Below are 26,149 nucleotides of genomic sequence, written 5' to 3' on the forward strand. Positions count from 1 at the left end.
GGTAGTAGGTAATTAATAGTAGTTCTTCAGGAGATATGACATAATTCATTAGTTATTGATTAACTAACTGATACTTAACACAACCATAAAATTCTATTACATACTGATTAGCTAACACATCTTTCTTAGTAGTTAACAGTAGTGAAGAAGTAGTTAATGAAAAATTACCTATTATTTCTTCAATAATCCCTTATTAGTTATGCAGTAAGTAAGATACAGTATTCTGAAGTGTTACCGCTTTTTTTATTAACCCTAACAAAAATTAAGTGTACTTAAAGAGATAGTTCACCCAAAATTGAAAATTATCCCATGATTTACTCACCCTCAATTTTCATTTTTGGGTGAACTATCCCTTTAACTCACAATAAAATACACAGATATGCTGGCTGTTGGATTGTTGATACATGTGCATGTACATGAATCACATACTACTATATGCACTATATAGTATTTATATAATTTTTGTATATTTTTAGTATTTAGTTTTGATTGTCTTATGTTGATTTATTTGGTCTATCTAAATAAAATCTAAATATGTTATGTCCACCTGTTGTTGTCCTGATTGTACTACCCTTATCTTGTTTTCTTATCTATGCTTGTACTTACCTTGCCCATTTGAGCTTGGAGAAACGCAATTTCGTTTTGCTGTACACTATTGTTGTATGGTTGTAATGACAATAAAGCATGTTGAACTTGAACTATGCAGCTTACTGGCAAAAAAAAAGAAAAAGATCCAGTATTCCTCAAAGAATATTACACAAACCTCCAATAATTAAATATATTAAATAAAACAAATATTTGTATGCATTTAATCTCACTTTATTGACCAATGTACTTGCTGCTGACCATTGATGATTCAATTTAAACCATAAGAAAAAATTACTTTAGTTTTTTTGTTTTTATTGGTGAAGTAGCCTAAGAGTAAAACTTTGGTTGCATCCGCATACTTACCTACTATATAGTCTTTATGGGCAAATATTAATCCAAACATAGACCATATGTGACCCTGGATCACAAAACCAGTCACAAGTCGCACTGGTATATTTGTGGCAATAGCCAACAATACATTGTATGGGTCAAAATGATCGATTTTTTCTTTTATGCCAAAAATCATTATGCTATTAAGTAAAGATCATGTTCCATGAAGATATTTTGTAATATTTTGTAAAAATATATAAAACATTTATTTTTGTGAGTGAATGCATCACAATCGGGAACATAAATGGACAACTTCAAAGGCGATTTTCTCAATGTTTTGATTTTTTTTGCATCCTCAGTTTCTAGATTTTTAAATAGTTGTATCTCGGACAAATATTGTCCTATCCTAAAAAAACTGTACATCAATGGAATGTATGTATAAATAAAGTATGTATAATGATGTATAAATCCAAAAAAAAATTACCCATGTGGTTTTGTCCAGGGTTACATTTGTGAAATTTCCTCACTACTAAAATTCCACGGTCAACTGTTAGTGGGATTATAACAAAGTGCAGCAATTAGGAACAGCAACTCAGCCATAAAATGTTAGGCCACATAAAATCAAGGTGGAGCCGTGAAGATCCGGCTGGTCAGGCGTGACGTGAAGATCAGGCTGGTCAGGCAGGACGTGAAGATTCCCTGGCTCTGGCTGTGCTCCGGATCAGGGCACGATGCTCTCCAGACACCGGTTCTTAACAAAAGAAAATACGTTTTAGCTCTCTTGAGCAAGGAGGATGATTCTTACCCTATCCTCCATGTTGGGCGGTTCGTTGTTCTGTCACGGTGTGGTGCAGGCAGAAGAAGGCGAAGAGGCACAGAGCTCCAAATCAAACGTTTTACTACAATAATACTATTCTAAGGCAGGCAGGCAGGAACACACACTCTAAATACAACTAAAAATGGACGATAAACAAGGCAAAACACAGGGCTTAAATACATGGGGAAACAGATCAGGGAAACGAGACACAGCTGACAAGACTAACGAGGTAACAGGTAAGACAGATGAACTAATAATGACACGTGACATGATGACAGGTAGACAAGTCCAAACTAAACAGAACCCAACTGTGACAAGCGCATGCTGAGGCACACAGTGCGCAGAAGTCGCCAACTTTCTGCAGAGTCAATAGCTACAGACCTCCAAACTTCATGTGGGCTTCAGATCAGCTCAAGAACAGTGCGTAGAGAGTTTCATGGAATGGGTTTCCATGGCCGAGCAGCTGCATCCAAGCCTTACATCACCAAGTGACAGTCACTGGACTCTAGAGCCCCGGAGACGTGTTCTCTGGAGTAAAGAATCACGCTTCTCTGTCTGGCAATCCGATGGACGAGTCTGGGTTTGGCGGTTGCTAGGAGAACGGTACTTGCCTGACTGCATTGTGGCAAGTGTAAAGTTTGGTGAAGGGGGGATTATGGTGTGGGGTTATTTTTCAGGGGTTGGGCTTGACCCCCCTTACTTCCAGTGAAAGGAACTCTTAATGCTTCAGCACACCAAGACATTTTAGACAATTTTATGCTCCCAACTTTGTGGGAACAGTTTGGGGATGACCCCTTCCTGTTCCATCATGACTGCGCACCAGTGCTCAAAGCAAGGTCCATAAAGACATGGATGAGCGAGTTTGGTGTGGAGGAACTTGACTGGCCTGCACAGAGTCCTGACCTCAACCCGATAGAACACCTTTGGGATGAATTAGAGCGGAGACTGCGAGCCAGGACTTCTCATCCAACATCAGTGCCTGACCTCACAAATGCGTTTAAAAGAGAACGGTCAAAAATTCCCGTAAACACACTCCTAAACCTTGTGGAAAGCCTTCCCAGAAGAGTTGAAGCTGTTATAGCTGTAAAGGACGGGCAAATTCCATATTAAACCTTACGGATTAAGAATGGGATGTCATTAAAGTTCTTTTGCATGTAAAGGCTGACGTCCCAAAACTTTTGGCTGAATAGTGTATATTGAAGCAGCAGTGGATTCAAGAATCCACCCCTTCAGTATCATTGCCTTGTGTGTGCATTACACAAAAAGGTGTGAATTACACATACATTTTGAGCTATGTATATCGATACTGTGGAGAGATCTGGTATTCATCTCAGGTCCTGAAGAACCCCTAGTAGCTAGGTGGTCTTTTGCTGTCAGGTCAGAATAGGATTAAATCCTCAGCTTGTTTAGCCTATACCAGTAAATCTAGGTGTGTCCCTACATCTTCATGAAAAAATAACAATCATTGACAACTAGGCCTATTGATCAAATTCATGCTTACCCTCCAGAAGAATCTTTCCTGGATCCTTCGTTGTCCTTGGTCTTGCAAGATATACTATAATGCTCTTTCTATTACTTATAGAACTGTCTTTGTAAGCTGAAGTAAAACTGAACAGTATTTGTCTTTATAAAATAAAAATGTATTTGAACAAAAGATAAAAATACTGGTTACACAATGATTAATAATTGTAGCAATATATCAAAAGGTTACAGGTTATAATACTTCAGCTTATCCAATCTCAACAGGGCAGTCCTGTATAAGTGGAAAATTACACAGGCTATTTACCTTGTAAGCAGTTCAAGGAATAGATGTAAAAAATAACTTGTCCTCATCCGAGCTATTCAAGTTAAGATAATACAGCAGAGCAGTTTGAGCAAAAAGAATTTCAGTTAATAAACTGAACTTGAAGAGAACTAATTTTTCCCCAGGGATGCACACGACAACACAATCAAAAATGCAACAACTAACAGTCAAAAAGCAGTCACATTTATACAGAACTGGGTTACATTGTTCCTATGCAATTTCTTGTTTGTTTTTTTTTCCCAGAGGAACTAAATCATGTGACATCAGCCTTCTATTGCCTCAGTCAAGGAGGCTTCCGGTGTCGACATTGTTTCCCATGGGCATTCTTCCGTCCTTTCTGTCTTTTGCGCTTCGGGCCTCTGTGTAAGTGTGTGCGTGTGTATGTACTGTATCTGGAAGTGTATTTGTAGGTTCATAATATCTTTCAAATTATTCAAATTTCAAATTCATTATATATGATACTAGCAAAAAAGTCAAAAGCATGGGTAGAGAAGAAATAACCTGTAATATTTAATTATTTTAAATGGAATCATTACATGTAATTTAATAAACATTGTAAAAGACAGAAATAGCTTGATAAAACCAAAGCTGTATACATTTAGTTTTTTTTTTTTTTTTTTTTATATTGATTTAATACTTAATATTGTCAAGTTGATGCTGTAATATGGCAGTATTACACATTTTTTCAATATATATATACAGTATATAAAGTTTTTTTTTTTTCCAGTTAGATGAGAGCTGAGGGATTCATGATCAAAAACTCAGTCATCCAAAAAGGTTCCAAGTTATTCCCTTCTTTGGCTGGTTGTCCATCGGTGAGGAAGAAGCCACATTAAAGATCTCAGGCCCAAGACCTGCAGTGAGAATTATTTATACAATATATAAAAATGATAATTAAACAAGGTATAGATTTAGATATAGATTTAGCCATTGGCTAAAAGAAGACCATGAAAAGATCAGCCTATAGCATGCATTTCTCAAGTAACTAATTTACATTTTCCCAGCCCTTTTCGATTGGTGTTTTAAAACTTACTTAGGGGGGAAAATTGCTATATGCATTAGATGGTTTAGAGACGGCTAAACACTGAGCAGATTGTATTTCATATAAGCATCCAATATTGCATGATTTATTTTTAAATGGAAGTGAAATTAAAATCAAATAACAAAGGAAATTCCTGGAAGTATGTCAGGACAGGAGTCCATCTGTATCTAAAATATAGTCCCATGAGTGCATTGACATACTATCTATCACTCACCTCCTTGTTCTCTTGGTCTCTTCCGACCTAATCGATCAGCTTTGTAACTCAGATATTTTTTCATTTCAGTTTCACAGTCGACCACGGTTACGTTTCTTTTCAATGCAGCCTCTGAAAAAGGAAATGCAGCCTCTTAACTTTATAGTCTTTTGGATGTATGATATTACATTTATTTACATTTTTATTTATCAAGCTGTTAATACTATTACATGTATTCTTGTACACTAAAATAAGATTTTGAACATAGCATGTAAGGAAGAACAATTGCCAAAATTGCAAATAATATTGCAATCGCAATTTCCATAAAAGAAAATCGTAATGCGATTTTTTTCCTCCCTATACAGTATTGCCAAGGCCTAAATGCTCTTAGGGATAAATTGGTCAAATTGAAGAGGTTTAAAATATGTTTTAAGCTTATTCCATTTAAATTTTGATTTGAAAATGAAGACAAATGCAGACATAATATTAATAAAAACAAATATTTTAAGTATGTGGGAAGTGTTCATGTAGCAGTGAGTTTACCTCTGATAACATCTGCTAAAATGAGCTTAGATAAGGGCCTTTTATCTCCTCTGCCCAGCCAGTTGAACTCCTTAGCCAGATCATCTGTTAGGACGCGCTGCATAATATTCTTAATCATGTCCTTGTCTCCAAAGCCTCCAAGCCCTGACAAATATTGTATCTGTGAAGAAAATAGTGAGAATTTTATTACAGTTTATTGATTATTTTAATTACAAATCTCTGCAATATTTGATTCTAATTGATCAATGGCATTGAATTGTCAAATATGTTGTATACGGACGACTATGCTGTTGTCTGCCTGGGCTATTGCTCTTAAACAATTTAAGCTCGTCTACAAGTGAGATCATAAAATAATTTGGACTCCAATCAATATTTTCTTTCCCTTTTCTTGGTAAATCATAGAACAAGTAGGGCAACTTGTACAGTCAGTCTGTCATTATTGCAAAATAAACGTCTTTAAGACATTTCCAGTAAGGTTTATTTGGTGATATTGACCGGCTGAGTGTGCAGTATCCCTTTAAATTCTTGATAAACGCTGTGTTGACTCACATATTTTTTGCGTGATGGTGCAGTGTTGAGCTCTCTTTCAATCCTCTCCACATCTTCAAAGGTTTTAAGAGGCAGATTTATGCTTGTTTTAAAAATTTTAGTGGGCAAGCTGGTACTGCTGGGGACTTCAGAAGCCGTATTGTCTTTCAGTAGTTTCTTTAACATGTCAGAGTTTCCCTGGACTGTGCTCTTGATGTCTCTCAGCATATGGAGGAGGTCCTCCTTGTCTGTTGTGTAAAAAAAAATTTTTTGTGTGTGTGTGTGTGTGTGTGTGTGTGTGTGTATTTTTTTTTTATACAAAAGAAAAAAATACACTTTTCCAACTGATTATGACAAAAGAAGTTGACTCACCATTAGCTGGCATTCTGGATGTAGATGGAATTGGTACAGGAGGAAACGGTTGTAACATTGCTTGCATGCTTTCAAGCTTTTGTCTTTTTAGTATTCCAGGGAATCCGGCTAGAAGTGGCCTTTATTTGAAAGCAAACAAATGCATTTTTAAACAGAAAAGTACAAATTAATTATTTTACCTTCTCATGGGTCAAAACTTTTGAACTATTTTGATTGGAAACAAAATGTTTGTTTTTGGTACCATTTTTCTTTCTGTTCTTCAATTTCTTTTTTCGCTTCTATTGCCTTGTCGAAAGTGACTGCAATAAGATACATATTTTATTATATTATAGTAAAAATAATGGTAAAGATACCTAAATTTAAACAGTTATTTAAAAAATTGTAAATGTTACCATGTTCTTTGTGAAAGCTAATATTTAATTTCTCCCATGGTTTCCCTCCTGTTTCAGGTTTAAGTCTGTTCTGAACAGCTTGCATGCACTTCTCTGGTGATCTGAATGGAGGCCAGTAACTTTGTTTCTTGTCTGAGCTCAACCAGTGTGATGATACCACCATCACCTCGTCTGAGTCTTGCAAGGTAACAACTGCATACATGATCTGCCTAAAAAAAGAGGGGGGAAAAAACAAGACAGGATATTTAGCCCTAATTGAAAAATAAATATTTTATAGTAAATTGGAAAGTTGACCAATCAAATCATCTTAAAGTTGTGAAAGGATTTATTTCTTGAAAATATACACAGAAATTATCGTCCCATTAACTGATCTAGCCTTGTGTTATTTAATCAGTAGATGTCTAAACATACATCTATACATTTAATAATTTATGTTAATTGCCTCACTGGCACAAATTTTGGCACAAGCTAAATTTCTGTACTGAATGCAGAAAGTAAAATCAGCAAATTAAATCTTGGTCATCTTCATGAGCCTCACCTTCCATCACTCTCCATTGAAATGTCTTCTTCCTCATTTATTATAGACAAAAAAATCACATTCATCAACATAGCCTTCACCTGTTTTTAAAGGGATACTCCACTTTTTTCGGAAATATGCTCATTTTACAACTCCCCCAGAGTTAAACAGATGAGTTTTACCGTTTTAGAATCCATTCAGCCGAACTCCGGGTCTGACGGTACCACTTTTAGCATAGCTTAGCATAGATCATTGATTCAGACGAGTCCAGTAGCATTTCTTTCAAAATGACCAAAGAGTTTCAATATTTTTCCTATTTAAAACTTGACTCTTCTGTAGTTAAACCGTGTACTAAGATCGACGGAAAATGAAAAGTTGCGATTTTCTAAGCCTATATGGCTAGGAACTACTCTCATTCCGGCGTAATAATCAAGAAACTTTGCTGCCGTACCATGAGTGCAGCAGGCGTAGTGATATGACGCAGCGCCTGAAAATAGGTCTAATAGGTTAGACAAACTTAGTCCCGGTCACGTTGGAAGAAGTTACCGAGCTGGGGACTATTTTTAGGCGCTGCGTCATATCACTACGCCTGCTGCACCCATGTTACGGCCGCACAGTTCCTTGATTATTACGCCGGAATGAGAGTAGTTCCTAGCCATATAGGCTTAGAAAATCGCAACTTTTCATTTTCCGTCGATCTTAGTACACGGTTTAACTACAGAAGAGTCAAGTTTTAAATAGGAAAAATATTGAAACTCTTCGGTCATTTTGAAAGAAATGCTACTGGACTCGTCTGAATCAATGATCTATGCTAAGCTATGCTAAAAGTGGTACCGTCAGACCCGGAGTTCGGCTGAATGGATTCTAAAACGGTAAAACTCATCTGTTTAACTCTGGGGGAGTTGTAAAATGAGCATATTTCCGAAAAAAGTGGAGTATCCCTTTAAGCATTTGTCTGATGCCTCAGTCTCATTTTCCAAGCACTTTAATTGTTCATCGTTAACATTTCCTCTGAATAATTCCCAGTGTTGGGAACGTTACTTTAAAAAAGTAATTAGTTATAGTTACTCACTACTTGTTCCAAAAAGTAACTGAGTTAGTAACTGAATTACTATAAAATAAAAGTAACTCGCTACCAGGGAAAGTAACTATTTGCGTTACTGTTAAAAAAAAAGTTGCTATATGTCAAAGAATTTGGATTTTTTTTTTAGCAGTTTTCACAAGTCAGTTGAAATAGAACAGACAGGTGTTTGTACATAACTTTCGATATTTATTGCATGTCGACAGACAGCAAGAGGTTTATCCTGCACTTCAAGCATTATCTTTGTAAGAAAAGTAAACAGTTACACCATATAAAGTGCATTTAACTCAACCGCAAATTAAATCAACCGCTCTCAACTTTTTATTAAAAGTTTTATTAATAAAGTAAAGGCATAGAACCAGTTTATTTGTAGTGCACTGACAATAGTTTTATATAATTAGTTAATTAAATTAATAAAAAGACAAAAAGACCTTGAGATATGTTTGGTAATTGTACCTGAATGAATTGACAAATTAATTTGCTACATTTCAGATTAATAACGTTATATTTGTTTTCCTTAAAATTTTAATTAGCAGTAACTTAAACACTTTGCAGTTTGAATATCCATAAACAAAATTACGGAGTATGTTTTTATGTTTCCACTGTTCGATCGTGTCCGCACCTCACACACACACACACACACACACACACACACACACACACACACACACACGCACGCACTCACACAAATGTAAACACTTTGCGCCTTTTCGATCGCGCCCGCGCCTCTCTCTCTCTCTCTCTGTGGCGCGTGTGCTGGCGTGTGTGTAAAAACACTGGCTCTGATTGGCTACCATGAAACACATGACTCTGCCTTAGCCAATCATAATCGCTTAACTCGTTATTAACCCACCTCGGAATACACAGTTTATTCAATCAATGCATAGTAACGCAACGACTTTAAAGTCCAGTAATGTTAACGGCGTTGTAACGACGGGAAAAGTAATTAGTTAGATTACCCCGTTACTGAAAAAATAACGTCGTTACCTAACGCCGTTCTTTTAAACGGCGTTATTCCAAACACTGATAATTCCACAGTGTCATATACTTCTTTATCTCTGCTCTTCACAGCTGTAATTACTTTCTCAAGGTCCTCAGGTTGGATGCAAAGTATCACACTTTGTTTAAAAACGAGAATATCATTCTGTTTTAAACATCCAGTTAACATTGTGGAGGCAAAGCATTTCAGAGCCATGTGTAATGAGAACTGGGGTCAAAGGGCAGCCCTGATCCAGCAGTTTGTCTTTCTCAACTGAAACTTCTACAGATTCAGTTTCTGGTGCATCTCTGAGAAGGTTTTTCACAATGAGGAAATCTTGATACAGAGTCGGGTTTGACCGTTTTTGCTCTTCTATCTCATCCTTAATACAAGACAAACGTATCTGAGTGCAGAGTGTTTTAGAAGTGATCATGACAGAAGCTGAAACTTTTGGTACTCGACCCTTTGACTGAGACTGAGACTGAGAATAGTTGCAATGATGAGGTAGTCAACATTAAAAAAGTGTTGAATATCATCATGTGGACTTTTCACAGTTTCATTAAAGTGTTTCTCAGAGCAGTTAAATGCACCTCTGTGGATTCTGTTATAGAGCATCTTAATGTATGGAATTAGATCCTGAATGTCGTCTTTATAGAAGGAAACTGGGATGCCGTCTGGTCTCGGTGTGTCTGACACTTGAAGAGATTGTACAGCTGATACAATGTCAATCTCACTGACTGCATGTGAGCTTTCTTCACCCAGCGATGAACCCGTCTCACCTGTCAAAAGATCTTTGATTTTTAGATTCAGCATTAATTGTATCTGGTGATCTTTCTGAAAAAGGGTTGTCGGAACATTGTTGATCTCTAAGGACAGAGAACGTCTCGGTTACGTATGTAACCCTCGTTCCCTGAGTAGGGAACGGAGACGTTACGTCGGATGACGACGAATGGGGTTTCGCTTAGAAAGCATATCATCTTCGAGTATATAAAACGAGCCAATGGCAAAGAAATGCCATGGGTCTGCGGAATTTGCATAGCGTAACTCCGCCCCACCCTGGGGGTATATAAGGAAGTATGCTGGCAACATGCAGATATGTCTTCGCTGAGGAGCCGAGACTGAACTCAGGCGTTCCAGCGGTACAGCGGAAGTGGCAGGGAGATGTAACATCTCCGTTCCCTACTCAGGGAACGAGGGTTACATACGTAACCGAGACGTTCCCTTTCGTTGTCACTCCGAGTTACGTCGGATGACGACGAATGGGGTTCCCAGTGTAATCACGCCACCTCTCGACTGTCTTCCAGTGCCCTGCATAAGTCTGAGCTCCCTGTCGTGAGACTGGCACGGACGAAGGATTCCTACTTAACACAGGAATACCAAGGTACACTGGGAAGCATATCTCAGTGGAAATATGCAATCATGCCCAACCCGAAGGGGGGGACTTAGAATACACATATGACCCCGAAGGGCTACATATGGAGAATCACTGGGGTGTCCAGCCGCAGGTGGAATATTTCAACCCCAGGGGTGGCAAGGTGGCTTGCCAAGGGAAAGACACATGCTCAGAGAGGCTTACAGTGGAAATACACATGTGGGGGTCGCCCAGAGGGGGAACCATACACATGGAGGCACCTAGCCAAGCGCGAGAGCTGCCAGTGGCAAAACTCTGGCGTTGACGTCGTCAGTGCTGGAGGAGACTCAGGGCTTATTAGGCTCACCTGAGGAAAATATCGCACGTATCCCGTCCGTGGAGAGTAATGGCGAGCAAGCGAAGACACCTGAGCAGAATCTAGTACCGGCTAGTTGAAGCGAGTACATGAGAAGAAACGGGCTCTACTCTGAGATTGTAGAATCTCGCGAAAGTATTAGGTGTCGCCCAGCCTGCAGCTCTACAGATGTCTGTTAATGAGGCGCCATGCGCTAGAGCCTAAGAGGATGCCACACTCCGAGTGGAGTGGGCCGTCACACCAAGGGGGCATGGTCGGCCTTGCTGCTGGTATGCCAAAGCAATGGCGTCTACTATCTAGTGGGACAACCTTTGCTTGGAGAGAGCCTTTCCCTTCAGCTTCCCACCATAACAGACAAAGAGCTGGTCTGAGGACCTGAAACACTGAGTTCTGTCTACGTAAGCACGGAGGGTGCGTACTGGACAGAGCAGTGCCAAGGCTGGGTCTGCCTCCTCCAAGGGCAGCACTTGCAGATTCACCACCTGGTCTCGAAAGGGAGTGGTGGGAACTGAAGAATAAAATTTCATCTTTTAATATAATTTCATTATTTTAATTTCATTATTTTATTATTGAATATTATGTATCTGTACTATTATTCTTTATTAATATTCATAATCAGTTGTATTATCTTATAGAGTTATGAGTTTTATGTGCATGACAGTTTGAGTGCATGAGAGACTATAGATAGCATGGATGCATGTGAAGATCATATGTCAGAGACGGAGGGAGACAGAGGGGTGTATACTGTAACATGTTTTCAGCTGATGCAGATGTAAATAACAAAGATAGTTTCTTAATATGGAAGTGAATTGTGCCATGTGTTCGTATGACATATACGTTCCATTTTTAAAGCTCAAGCAACATAGTTTGTTACCTTAAAAGGAAGCTGCTCTGTAATGTATATAAGCTCAACATTACTGTACCACCTCAGAGATACTTAATGGCATGAGTAACAAAGGCATAAGGCAGAGAAACAGAGGCATGGGAAACTGAGAAACAAAGGCATAATGGCAGAGAAACATAAAGCCAGAGAAACCATTTACATCTAGTATGATGGGATAAGAAGATAAAGAAATGGGGAACAGCAAAATCTGGAATGAAGACCTCTCATGTAGCCTTATTCTTATATGCCTGTTTCTCTCTGTCTGACACATGATACGTAATAAACTGATATCTCTTGGCAAAGGTAACTGGTGTGGCTTCCGTTATTCAACCATAATGGGGAAACCATGATTTCTAAATCTACAGGAACCTTGGGCACATATCCAGGCCGGGGTCTCAGGATCACATGAGAGTTAGCTGGTCCGAATTCCAGGCACGCTTCGTCAACCGAAAATGCCTGCAGGTCCCCTACCCTCTTGATGGAGGCCAGAGCAACCAGGAGCGCTGTCTTCATTGACAGGAACTTAAGCTCCACTGATTGCAGAGGCTCAAAGGGAGCACTCTGCAGGGCAGTTAAAACCACTGAGAGGTCCCAAGAGGGTACGAGGGGAGGACGAGGAGGATTCAGTCTCCTCGCTCCCCTCAGGAACCTGATGATCAGGTCGTGCTTTCCCAGAGACTTACCATCAACTGCGTCGTGATGTGCGGCAATGGCGGCAACATACACTTTCAGGGTGGAGGGAGACAGCCTTCGCTCCAACCCTTCTTGCAGGAAGGAAAGCACGACACTGATCGGGCACTTCGTGGGTTCTTGTTGTTTAGAAGAACACCAGTTCAAGAGCTTCCACTTCAACGCATAGGCATGTCTCGTGGACAATGCTCTAGCGGAAGTGATGGTAGCCACCACCGCTGGTGGTAGGGTACTCAAACCTGCCTCGTCCCGTCCACACGTGGAGGTTCCAAAGATCGGGACGAGGGTGCCAATGGGTGCCCCGTCCCTGAGAAAGCAGGTCCTTCCTCAGAGGAATAGGCCAGGGAGGTGCTGTCGCGAGGTGCACTAGTTCTGGGAACCAGGTGCGGTTGTGCCAATACGGGGCAACCAAAATGACCTGCTCCTCGTCCTCCCTGATCTTGCACAAAGTCTGGGCAAGAAGGCTCACTGGGGGAAACACATACTTGCGGAGGCCCCGCAGCCAGCTGTGCGCCAGTGCATCCGTGCCAAGCGTGCCCTCGGTCAGGGAATAATACAGGTCGCAGTGGGACGAGTCGTGGGAGGCAAACAGATCTACCTGTGCGACCCCGAACTGACCCCAAACCAGCTGGACCGTCTGGGGATGGAGTCTCCATTCTCCAGCGAGAGGCTGAAGCCGAGACAGCTCGTCGGCCGTCTGGTTCAGGTCTCCCGGGATATAGATGGCTCGAAGCGACCTCAGATGCTTCTGACTCCAAATGTGGAGGTGGCGAGCGAGTTGCGACATATGGCGGGAGCGTAAACCACCTTGATGATTGATGTACGCTACTGTCGCGGTATTGTCTGATCGGACTAGTACATATCGACTCCTGAGCAACCTAATAACAGCCTAATTTGTAATAAACACTTTAAGTGGGCTTTTTAAAAATTGTTATATATGTTAAATTATGATTTTAAAACATAAGCGCAGAGTGTATTGTGTGTGTGTGTGTGTGTGTGTGTGTGTGTGAAAGAATTTGTCCGCAGCTGCAAAAAAAAAAGAAAAAAAAGTCAAAAACCTCACTGTTAGTGTTTTGTAAGGAACAGGCAAATATGTAAAATATAGCAGGATACATTTTAATTGTTTACTAATAAAACAGTTATTTTTTTCATGTCAGTGTCGGCTATAGCCATGAAGTTGACGAATCGCGATCTTCGCAGCGCCAGAGAGAAATGCACATTTCATACGAATTACATAAGCAGCGCAGTCTGTTTTCTTTCGTTTTGAATTGTTCTGCTTAAAAGTAGACATTTCAAGCTATCTATGTCTCAGGTCTGTGAGGCAATAGGCTACCTTATAGGCCTACGCTGAGTTTCGGTTGATTATGAGACGAGCTCCAGGTTCGCCAGCGCCTCCGTGTCCTGATTATCTATTTTCTAATAGCCTATATTTAGCTACTTCTTATTAAATCCAGACAATTTGTTGATGAAACATCGATTAAAATTAAGATACAATTAATACAAAACGAAATTAAATGTAAAGACAGGCTTTGTGCTTTCAGTTTGAGGTCTCTGTGAAAGTTTAAAACATTCGTTTAGTGCCGCTTTAGACGCGCTCACGTCCATAATGGAGAACTGTCTGTAAAAATTCTTTTTTTTTTTTCTTTTTTTTTTTTTGTGTGAAATAAATTTTTAAAAAAAATGCGACTTAGTCCAGTGCGACTTAAGCTATAGGCCTATATGTTTTTTTTTTGTGTGAAATAAATTTCTAAAAAAAAATGCGACTTAGTCCAGTGCGACTTAAGCTATAGGCCTATATGTTTTTTCTTCCTCGTGACGCATTTTTTGACTGATATGCGACTCTGGAGCGACTTATAAAATAGGCTACGGTAAGTTATTTATTATTTTTGTGCAAATGTCCCATCCTTTAAGGATTAATTTATGTCCCGTTGACCGGTCCATTGCGTTACGAATAAAAGCAGAATCAATAAAGTCAAAAATTTTCTAGGCTGATATGGCTAGGAACTATACTCTCATTCCTGCGTAATAATCAAGAAACTTTGCTGCCGTACCATGAGTGCAGCAGGCGTAATGATATGACGCAGCGCCTGAAAATAGTCCCCAGCTCGGTAGCCTATTATCAGGCGGCAGGCGCTGCGTCATATCATTACGCCTGCTGCACTCATGGTACGGCAGCAAAGTTTCTTGATTATTACGCAGGAATGAGAGTAAAGTTCCTAGCCATATCAGCCTAGAAAATCGCAACTTTTAATTTTCCGTCGGTTTTAGTACATGATGTAACTACAGAAGAGTCAAGTTTTAAATAGGAAAAATATCGAAACTCTTTGTTCATTTTTTTGAGAGAGATGCTAATGGTCCTGTCCGGTTCAATTCATTATGCTAAGCTATGCTAAAAGTGGTACCCCCAGACCCGGAGATCGGCTGAATGGATTCCAAAACGGTAAAACTCAACTGTTTAACTCTGGGGGAGTTAAACAGTTGTAACCTATATTAAAGGTTACAACTTTATTAACCTATATTAAATTGTTTACAGGTAGCCTACCTACAGTAAAAAATGTAAATGTAAAATATGTGATGATAATATTGATCGAGCAATTGATGAAAGTAAAAATATATATGCGCAGAATTGAGAAAATAGTATTTATGGAGATAAATCGTAGCCTATCACAGGGCAAACATGTGAATGTTTGCGGTGCATTTTATGCAAACAACTCTAATCATAGTTGTAACTCTATATTTACAGTAGGCATAATTGTCATTGCGTATGTGTATGCAGCATAAGTCAAATACAATCTTCTGTTCGTGAATCATTAATCTGACTATGCATCTGTGCATTTAATTGCCATTGGCTCGTGTGATAGCAATATGGATTTTAGTAATATTTTAAGTGATAATTGATAAATAAACCTTTAACATTTCTTGGTTCACTTCATTTTTCAGAACATTTTAACCAAATGCTTTCAAAAAGTGGTGGGGACAAAATCAGCCATTTCAAAAAGTGGTGGGGACATGTCCCCAGCGTCCCCAGTGTAAATGACACCTATGGGTGGCGACCTCCACTCTCATGACAGGGGCATTGCCCCCGACCACAGTAAAGCGGACTCCCGCGAAGCGGGGAGGAGATCGTGCAAATTGAATCGCGTAGCCGAGCCTGACGGTCCTCGCGACCCAGCGAGACAGTCCAGGAAGCTGTAAGCTCAGGAGCGCCGCTTGGCCTGGTGTTTAGCGGGGCGCGTGGTGGCACGCAGCTCATCGAAGAGCCCTGGGTCAGTCCTCCCCCCGTGCATGTCACACAACATCTGAGCCTGGTAGACCTGGAGTGTCGCCATGGCATGCAGTGAGGAAGCTGTCTGCCCCGCAGCTCTATAGGCCTTCGCCACAAGCGTGGAGGAGAACCTACAGGCCTTGGAGGGGTGCTTAGGGTTGCCGCGGGAAGAAGCACTCTGAGGACATAGTTGCATGGCAACAGAGCGTTCAACCTGGGGAACCCCAGTGTACCCTTTGGCAGCCGCCTGGTCGAGGGGAGGAAAGGCGGAGGAGGCCGCCGAGCGATCGCGGGAAGACAAGGGTGCCTTCCAGGACCTCGTGACCTCCTCATGCACGTCCGGGAAAAAAGGCATTGGGGTTGGACGCTGACGGGGATCAGCGGTCGGCCCCAAAAACCAATCGTCCAACCGCGAGCGCACTGGACCAGGTGGTGGGGACCACTCAAGACCAATGGCCGCGGCTGCCCGGGAAAGCATGGCCGTCAGCTCGGGATCCGACTCGGGCAATGCTGGAGCACCCGAAGGTGGCAGCACAGCCGAATCGTCACTTCCCAAGGACTCCTGCCCACCTTGTGATGCAGCGATCGACATCAAATCTTCCTCTGGAGCGCCGAATGAGACCCGCGGCAAGTCAGAGGACTGTACTGCGGGCTCATTCGGAACACTCACGGGTTGCACAGTGCTAGAGGGCGGTGTGGAGCATGGAATAGTCGGCGCTTTGTTACACACCGTAACCCTCAGATCACCCTGGCCGCCAGCCGAAGTACCAGCTCTCGCGGAGCTCGTAGATCGGGGTGCGGATGAGGGGACTCTACCATGAAGGTCATTGAGTCTCGATCGCAACCGTGCGATGGGCATGTTCCCGCAATGGGAACATGACTCATCCACAAACGCTGCCTTAGCGTGATCAAGCCCAAACACACAAGACAGCGATTGTTCCCATCAGAGTCAGAAATGTATAGACCGCAACCAGAAGTGCACGGGCGAGGCATCTTTAAAAAGACGTGCCGCGTGCAAGCTCTTTTAGAAAGGAGATTTTCTCCACAAGTGTTGAAGTGACCAGGGAGATGAACACACAAACACTGGCAAATCACTGCACAGATAAGCAGGGAATGTGCACTCGCTGGAACTCGCTGTCACACCAACACCTGGAGAGTGGCTCGTCTCGAAGAGAAATAGAGATGATACTCAGGGATTTGGCTGTGGAGTGAAGTGCTAAACTTGGCTCCGAAGCGAAAACATATCTGCATGTTGCCAGCGCACTTCCTTATATACCCCCAGCAGGGCCGGCGCTCCGCACACGCACATCACGCACTGCGCGTAGGGCACCAAGTGCTTGGGGGGGCACCAAAAAATCTGGGTCGTGAAAAATCATCACAATAGGCTACTAGTATAAATAACAAATAAAATGTCTAAAGCATGTTAATATAAGCAAAACAAAAGTAATATAGGCCTAGACCAAATTAGTCGAGAAAAAGGTGAATCTCCTGTGCCAGTCTCCCTCTGGTGCCCCCCCCTCCCCACTTCCCAGTGGTCTGTTCGATTATGCCTCAATCAGTGTCAAATTTGGCAGACACCGACCTCAGACATGGCGTCGAAAAGGCACCAAGAGTCGGGGGTGGAAAAAAGAAAAAAGAAGAGACAGCGGGATGATGCTCACGCGTCGTTTGCATGTAAGACAATGTTTTAAATAAAAATGTTAGTTTTGTAGCCCTTGCGTGTATGCAGTGGCGTAACTTTGTTTTAAAAAGTGGGTGGGACACTGCGGGTGCGGGGGGGAGGGGGGGAACACGTTGTGAAGTGATAGACATTTCACGAAGTGATTCAACGAATAGAGAGTCTCTCCACAACGGATTGAAGCGCGCGTCTGAGTGAAGGCTGTGCGCGAGCCAGAAACAAACATAGTATCCGCGCCACCGATCGCAGCGGCAACGAGCACTTTGATCAGTTGATTTTAAAAAACAACACACTTCAGCGCTAGTTCGCCTCTTATTTAAAAAACGAATGAAATGAATGCTCTGCTGGTTAACTGGAGATGTTTTGTTTGTTTGTATTGGTACATTCGTGCCGCGAGATGTTTCAAAAGTGGTGGGGACAATATTGACCTTAGAAAATAGTGGTGGGGACATGTCCTACCCGCAAATTACGCCTATGCGTGTATGCATGTCCAGGGGCGTCGCTAGTAGTGCAAAAGATCCGGGGCTTTAGCCCTGCATGTTGAGTCTTTTTTTTTTTTTGCTTAGGGCACCCAAATGGCTAGCGCCGGCCCTGACCCCCAGGGTGGGGCGGAGTTACGCTATGCAAATTCCGCAGACCCATGGCATTTCTTTGCCATTGGCTTGTTTTATATACTCAAAGATGATAGGCTTTCTAAGCGAAACCCCATTCATCGTCATCCGACGTAACTCGGAGTGACAACGAAAGGGAACGATGGAGGAGTCTCTGATTTCACAACTTCTGACTCGCAACACATACATTCTTCTGGAATAAAAAAGTAATCCAGCCTGGACGCAACTTGACTGTGGAATGTATACTCCTGCTTTACAGGGTTCTTTCTTCTCCAGACATCAACTAGCTGAAGAGATTTCATGAACTTATTCACACAACAGTGCAGCTGTCTGTGGTTTGGCCTGTCTGTCACCCCTTTTGAATTGTCTTTGTCGATAAATGGATTGAAAACCGTGTTGAAATCTCCACCAATCACCAGCAGCCCTGTGGTCATTGACTGCAGGTAACGTGAAAGTTTTTAATGGTTATAAACACTAACCAGAGTGTACAGCTGACCTTCCAGTTTACATTTCAACAAAACATAAGCTCCACAGTTATCTTTTTCATCACTTATACATTCAAAATCTAGTCTTATCCTGACTAGTATGGCTGTTCCCTTACTAGTGGAGGTAAACTTTGTGTAGAAAACATGCCACTAATTTTTTTAGGTCTTCTATAATATGTTCATCTCCTTCTCCAATGTGTGTCTCTTGTAAAAAAACAACATCAGCATTTTGTAGTTCTTGAAATTTGTGATCTTTTTTTCTTTAAGTCCATTAACATTCCATGTATGAAACTTTTGGACTGAGTAGCCATTGACAGATCTGCTCTCACAGACCAGCGAGAAATCTTCAGCTTAGTTCCCTGTCAAAACAAAGAGTGATGGAAGGTATAGGAACTTTATTTCATGACACATCCAAGAATACAAAATTAAGTGCAGAGCTCAAGGAAAGCAATATTTATGGAAATCGCAAAATTTAGAACTCCAAAAATATTGCTTTCCTTTCAGTATTTCAGATTTCAGTGTATGTGTTTGACATCAATGTTGTCTGACAGTTGTTCGACAGGTTATGTATTTGTTTCTCCTACAACTGCTGTGTGCTTCTAAACCATGTGTTGGATTCCTCTAGATCAGTGGTTCTCAGTCTTTTTTGGGACAGCACCCCCATGTGCAGGTCCCTTATACCGGCCCCCACCAAAAAAATTGGCCTTTTATTATTAATATATATAATCATCATTAATATTATCATTCTCACTAAAAGGCAAAGCAGTCCATTATAATCAGAGATACTGTCTACACTTGATGCAGATGCCCTGTTCATTACTCCATGCGGTTGCGCCACCTCTGACAACAGGACAAATTAATTTGAAATATTCCCTTTGATGTGTCCTCGGATGCACCCAATAGAGACAGTGTTAGAATATTGCAGGCCACAATCTTTTGCAAGTTTCAGCTTGCCTCGTCATAAATCTTTGGTATAAACTTGCCTTAATGGCAACAAAAATAGTTTTTTTATAAAACATAAACAGTTTTTATAACAAACATAAACATTTACTTCAATAACCAAAAGTAACACATCATAGCAAAAAAAAAAAAAAATCAGTCATACCCTACTTGAGTTTCTTGCTTTAGAAAAATGTTTACTCTAAATAATTATGAAGGTAGGGTTAATTTTTTTTTGTGGCTTGTTTCGGGAAAGAAAGAAAGAAAGAAAGAAAGAAAGAAAGAAAGAAAGAAAGAAAGAAAGAAAGAAAGAAAGAAAGAAAGAAAGAAAGAAAGAAAGAAAGAAAGAAAGAAAGAAAGAAAGAAAGAAAAAGAAAGAAAGAAAGAATCAATTCAAGACTTTTTTACTACAGACACAACATGTTAACACAACTTAATTAACTCTTAAGATTAAGTTGTAGAATTCAGATAACTTTAAGCAGCAGAATAATTGGAGGGAAGAGTTACCTTGTATCTCTCAGGAAAAAACACTGTCGTCAGTTCAGCTGTCTGGTTGAACAGTGAGTAAGACGTCTGACGTTAGATTTGCTTAATAGACTCACTCTTGGGTGTGGACTTATTAAATCGCAGTACCAATTGAACATTCTGTGTTTTTAAGGGATAGTTTACATTCTTTCATCATTGTTTGGACCCCAACATTCTTAAAAACCTTTCAACTTTAGGGAGTTATCATGCTTTTAACTTTACTGTTCCAAATAAGTTCCTTCTGAAGGATTTGGGAATACTTGAGTCATTACTAGTGGGTTACCATTACCTTATACTATACATTATGAATTATTCACATTAATTATGAACCTGTATACAGTAGTTCTTAGTAGTCCTCTGGGAGGTTTGAAAAAATGTGTAGTTACTGATTAGCTAATAGTGAACTACCACATTCAACTGAGCACTATTACTTACTAATTCATTATCCAGAGTTTCTTGTTAGTTAATAGGAGTTGCTAGAGTGTTAATAATGTGTTACTCATTTGTTCCTGTGTTTATTAATGATGGAACAGTATTCTAAAGTGTTACTGATTAGTTTAATGTAACAGAGAAAATTAAGTGAAATCACATGAAGTGAAGCTATAAACAGAGTTGGACATCAGTATATCTTCATTAGATCTTCATTATTGTAAAGTGTTAAAGGGATAGTTCGCCTAAAAATGAAAATTCTGTCATCATTTACTCACCCTTTAAGTTGTTTCAAACCTGTATGAATTTCTTTTTTCTGCTGAACACAAAAGACGATATTTTGAAAAATGTCGGTAACCAGTTGATGGACCCCATTGACTTTCATAGTTTTTTTTTTTTCCTACTATGGAAGTCAATGGGGTCCATCAACTGTTTGGTTACCGACATTAATCAAAATATCTTCTTTTGTGTTCAGCAGAAAAAAGAAATTCATACAGGTTTGAAACAACTTGAGGGTGAGTAAATGATGACAGAATTTTTATTTTTGGGCAAACTATCCCTTTAAGTCCCCAGTCTATGGTCAGGGAAAATAACAAAAATAGCCTAAAGTGTTCTATACATCAAAACTGCTTGTATTCTCTTTTTTATATATAGCCTACTTAAAACCACCATCACTACAAATCAAAGAAGCAGCAAATTGGCTTTGGGGTTGGGTCAAGGCCAAAATAACAAACAAAAAAAGAAAACTTTTACAGAAGTACACTGAATTTATTACATTAGCAACAACAATAATCACAGTCAACTACACTATCTTCAGCTTCCCACACGGAAATTAGCATCTCTGTCACTTTTAAAAGACGCAGAGTTCAATCTCAGCCAACCACGGTGCACCCTGGTCCGTTCAATTAGGCGGGGCAACCTGCGAGAATGACAGACAGAGGGAGAGAAAGAGAGAGAGAGACAAACATCAGCAACAATATACATCTTGCGATGTAACAACAGGCTTCAGATCTGTGATCATTCAAGAAAGGAATGTTACATTTTGTTTTGTGTAGCCTATGTGCACCTCCAGGTTTTTTTTTTTTTTTTTTATGTTGGTGTGCTTATAAATGTTTTAATAAAACTTGATTGCTTGTTAAATATGTTCAGATTTTTGGTTACTTCAACAAACCTCTCATCTCTGTTTGAGGAACAATATGAACAGGATCATTTTGTTGACTCATAGCATGCAAATGTGTTAAACAGAAAGCACAAAAGTTTGCATATTGTTTACTTAAATGTGTCATATGAATCAACAGTGCTCATAAACGGCTGTTGAGTATTCTCACTAGAAACAAGTAGAGGCTTGGACCCAGAAACAGTATTCCTTACATCACGACTTAAAGGAGTTCACCCAAAAATGATTTACTCATGATTTACTCACCCTGAAGTCATCCTAGGTGTATATGACATTCCTCTTTCAGACGAATACAATCAGAGTTATCTAAAAAAAATATCCTGGCTCTTCCAAGCTTTATAATGGGAGTGAATGGCTGTATTTATTTGGAAGTCTATCAAATCGCATACATTCATGATTAAAGTGCTCCACGCGTCTGTCACTGTTGTCTGGCAAATTTTCACAGTTGAACTCTAGTCATTTCAATAGAAATCCAAACAATCGGGAATTTCAGGTTGGTCAAATTTGCTGGCTTGACCAACAGAAGGCTGCTTCAAAGTGACTTATGTGAGTTTAATAGGCTACATTACATCGTGACACTATTAACAATGGACAATTGACAATTAACCCTTGTGCGTCAATTAAAAAAAGTTACACATATCCATAGTGGACAAAAATGTCTGTGTCGAGAAACTGTCATATAAATTTGAAGCTTGTGAGCACAGACTTAAGTTTGGTCTTATTTTAAAGAAGACCCATGGCAAATTGTTTTTGGAAGTACCAAAATTGGTAACACTTTACTTGAAGGGGTGTGCATAAGACTGACATGTCACCCTCATAATCATGACATGACACACGGTTTTATGCATGTTTATGACAACTGTCATTAAGTGTCATTCGGTCAGTTATGACATTTTTAATGCAAATATGACATTGTTTGAGATGTCTTTGTTATGACAACTTGACATAAACCAATACATCATAACCTGTAAGTGTCTTGGTAATGACAACTTGACATTAGACAACATAAATTGTCATAAATATGTCATAAACATGACATAGCAGATTAATTATCATACTTGAGAAACCACTTAGCTTTATGTGTTAACATTACATTAAACTGTCATGTGGTTGGTTTTGACATTGCTATCATGATGCCATTATAACTGTGTCATGAATATTTTTCTTGACCTCAACTACAGTGGTACAAATTGAATTAGTCATTAAAATGTCATTTAATGACATTAAGTAGTTTCTTAACTATACTGAAGCTAAGTAGTTTCTTAAATACTGTGTAGGAATTTCTCCCATCTAGCGGTGAAATTGTATTTTGCATTCAAACGAAAAGTGCTCTCTAGCGCCTCACTTTTTTTCAAATGCGTGTTGCAACTACGGTAGCCGTTATGTACCTATAGGTTTCTACTGGTTTTAGTCACGTGACGCTGGCTCTGAACGGAAAAGCGTTGAGGAAACGCGTTGAGGTAGCCTAGTGCTTTTTGTCCCTCTCTGCTAGTATAGTTTTTCAAGATGGCGGAATGACATGGAAGCCTCCATGGACTTACCCGTCCCATGTAAATAAAGATAAGAAATGCTTTGCTTACGAAGATAAATCAGATCATTGGCAGAGGTAATTTTACACCAATGAGGACATATTTATGAATAAAGACATTGATTTTAGCTAATAAAATACTTAAACTACACAGTGTACCTTTAAGTCGGATAATTAATTTATCAAGTTTGATAATTAATTATTGATAATTGATCATTAATCTGCTATATCATGTTTATGACATATTTATGACAGGTTATGTTGTCTTGGTAATGTCAAGTTGTCATTACCAAGACACTGAAAGGTTATGATATATTGGTTTATGTCAAGTTGTCATAACAAAGTAATCTCATACAATGTCATATTTGCATTAAAAATGTCATAATTGAGTGAATGACACTTGTCATAAACATGCATAAAACCTTGTGTCATGTCATGATTATGAAGGTGTCATGTCAGTCTTATGCACACCCCTTCAAGTAAAGTGTTACCAAAAAGTCTAAAAAGTAAAACAAACAAGTTTAAGTTTATAAAAAAGATTTATGAACATTATTTTATATAGCCTAAAATATATATTTTATGAAACACGTTGAACTCTAAAACTGCTAGAAAATCAAAGTCATAAATCTAAACAAGTTGTGTTTCAAATTTGAGCTTGATATCTCAAAAAAGTAGCTTTCAGTAAGATTTTGTTTGGGTGCAGTACCAATATGGGTGCAGTATATACGTATATATATGTTTTTGATTACACACATACAAACCACACTCTGACATCCATACCAACACACCTAATTACTATGATATGCAAATATCCAAGCTGATGTGTAAAGACTATAAATGGACATTAAAGGCAATACATATAGGTATTAAAACAACCTAAAACAACACTAAAACATTTTTTCCTAAATCCTGTGCTTTTGAGGCTAGCCTATGTGTTTTACTTTCAAAGAGCAGACATACAGTAGCCTACATACAGACATTCAATAGTCTTAATTTGACCAATATATTCGTTTTAATTTGTATTTTTTTTGTTAATTTGTTATTTTAGAACATAAAGTAACAAAGTTATATAAAAATTATATAAAATATAACTATATATATATAGAAAAGTTTTGTTATTTTATTGTTAGTTTTATTGTTAGTTTTATTGCCTAATGTACAATGTTCACACAGTCCATACAATTTTTTGTAAATGTAGTATTTTTATGTTTTACTTTTTGCAATAATCTTTCATTTAAAAAACAGACATAGATCTAGATGGTTTTCATAAATATAAATATTAGATTTATATATTTGGAAATATATTTAATAATATATATAAATGTATATATATAAAATATCCATTTATTTATTTATTTATTTATACATAGGCCTATATACATATATATATGAAAATGTTTTGACCTGTGAATCTAGTTTAAAATATTTGCAGATAATAAATGTTATGAACTAGTTATGCATCTTTGTTGTTTGTTTTTGTTTGTTTGTAAATAATGTTCTGTTATGTTGAGAATATTGTTATGGATTGAATTGTAGAGCACCTCCGGTGCTCCAATAATAGGATATTCCAGAAACTTAAAAAAAAGCTACTACACTTTACTGTAATATGAATATTGTTACTGAAAGTTTTAAATAAACCTTTCCACTTTAACATTTAGGATGTTTATTTGTGAAAGATTATGATCATATTTTATTAAGATTGAGTCAGTGTTGAGATCTCTTAAGTTCTTAAAATAAAAGATCATGCTTGATTAGATTTTATCCACTTTTTATTTGTATATTATGTATTCATTTGGTATACATGTTTTAATCTATATTACAGTTTTTCTGAATTGCTAAAACACATTCCTCTGAACCATCACCCACTTTCTCAAAACCTTAAACACAAAACCAAATCTTCAAACTACATTCAGAGAACATCTGACTCTTTTGTCAAAATCAAACAATTGACTCAAAACCATTTTATCTGTGATCAAAATCAAACAATGCTTTCAGATCATACACACATGAGTCAATATTAAACACTACAGATCATTCGTTAGTCACTACATCAAAAAATGGAGAACACAGCATCCAAAGTATGCAGTTACAGAAAAAAAGTATTGTAACAAAGTAAATAAATTTAGCAATTTTACGTAAAAAACATGTAGGCTATAGTAATTGCAACTAATAAATTGTACACTGTATGTACTGCAAGTATAGTATTGTACTGAATATTGTATAGTATGTAATGAATGTCTGTATATTCAGCACTTACATACTGTAAAAATACAATAGTCCAACTCCAAAAGCCAAAAAATTTACAGTAAAAAACTAAATGAAAAGCATGTTATGGAAGAGTTGTGCACTGCAAAATCAAAGCATCAATCATGTTGGGTCCGGCCTGAGGACTTTGTCTATATCAGGCATTGACCTTTCTTTACAGTTTTTCACAATTGCTAAGAAACATTTCTTGAAACCTTTACCCATTTTCTCACAACATTAAACACAAATCCAAATTTTCAAACTAAACTCACAAAACCATTGACTCTTCTCAAAAAGTCAAACAATTGCTGTACTCAAAATAAAACAATGCTTTTAGATCATACACACATGAATCAATAAAATAAGCACTACAGAGTATAAGTATAGTACAAGTATAGTATTTTACTGAATATTGAACAGTAGGCCTGGATCTCTGTATATTCAGTTCCCCTGCATTATGTTGACTATTAGAGAGAAGACAATTGATTATTTGTCAAATTCGAATGACGTTTTAGTGATTTCTTTCAGTATGAGTGAGTTTAATTTGTTGATTGATTGTTACCCAGACAGCAACATAGTGCTGGCCCAGATCTGGCACACATCTACCCCCAGATTGTATTTCATATAGCCTAAGCATCCAATATTGCATGATTTATTTTTAAATGGATGTGAACTTAAAAATCAAATAACAAAGGAAATTCCTGGAAGTATGTCAGGAGTCCATCTGAATCTAAAAAATAGTCCCATGAGTTCATTGACATACTATCTATCACTCACCTCCT

At 38.8% G+C, this 26,149-nt stretch overlaps 1 protein-coding gene across 1 annotated transcript; it reads right to left on the minus strand.

Moving 5' to 3' along the window:
- Positions 1-4,180: 4,180 nt before the first annotated feature.
- Positions 4,181-20,030, minus strand: LOC311300241 (uncharacterized protein). The gene is made up of 8 exons (XM_084424399.1): positions 19,972-20,030; positions 6,610-6,818; positions 6,459-6,516; positions 6,218-6,336; positions 5,867-6,093; positions 5,318-5,477; positions 4,796-4,906; positions 4,181-4,393 (listed from the first exon to the last, which is right to left on the minus strand). The coding sequence occupies exons 2-8, from the start codon at positions 6,809-6,811 to the stop codon at positions 4,305-4,307; spliced, it is 966 nt and encodes a 321-aa protein (XP_084280525.1). The 5' UTR covers positions 6,812-6,818; positions 19,972-20,030; the 3' UTR covers positions 4,181-4,304.
- Between the last annotated feature and the right edge of the window lie 6,119 nt (positions 20,031-26,149).

Source organism: Rutilus rutilus (genome assembly GCF_951802725.1).
Source record: "Rutilus rutilus genome assembly, chromosome: 11".
Taxonomy (NCBI): Eukaryota; Metazoa; Chordata; class Actinopteri; order Cypriniformes; family Leuciscidae; genus Rutilus; species Rutilus rutilus.

Bases quoted from the DNA above. Each gene is read 5' to 3' on its own strand.
- LOC311300241 (XM_084424399.1), bottom strand. From the start codon at position 6,811: ATGTATGCAGTTGTTACCTTGCAAGACTCAGACGAGGTGATGGTGGTA. The intron at 6,517-6,609 runs GTAACATTTACA...ATCTTATTGCAG, and splicing joins TAGCTTTCACAAAGAACATG to TCACTTTCGACAAGGCAATA. The intron at 4,907-5,317 runs GTAAACTCACTG...TTCCTTTTTCAG, and splicing joins TTTAGCAGATGTTATCAGAG to AGGCTGCATTGAAAAGAAAC.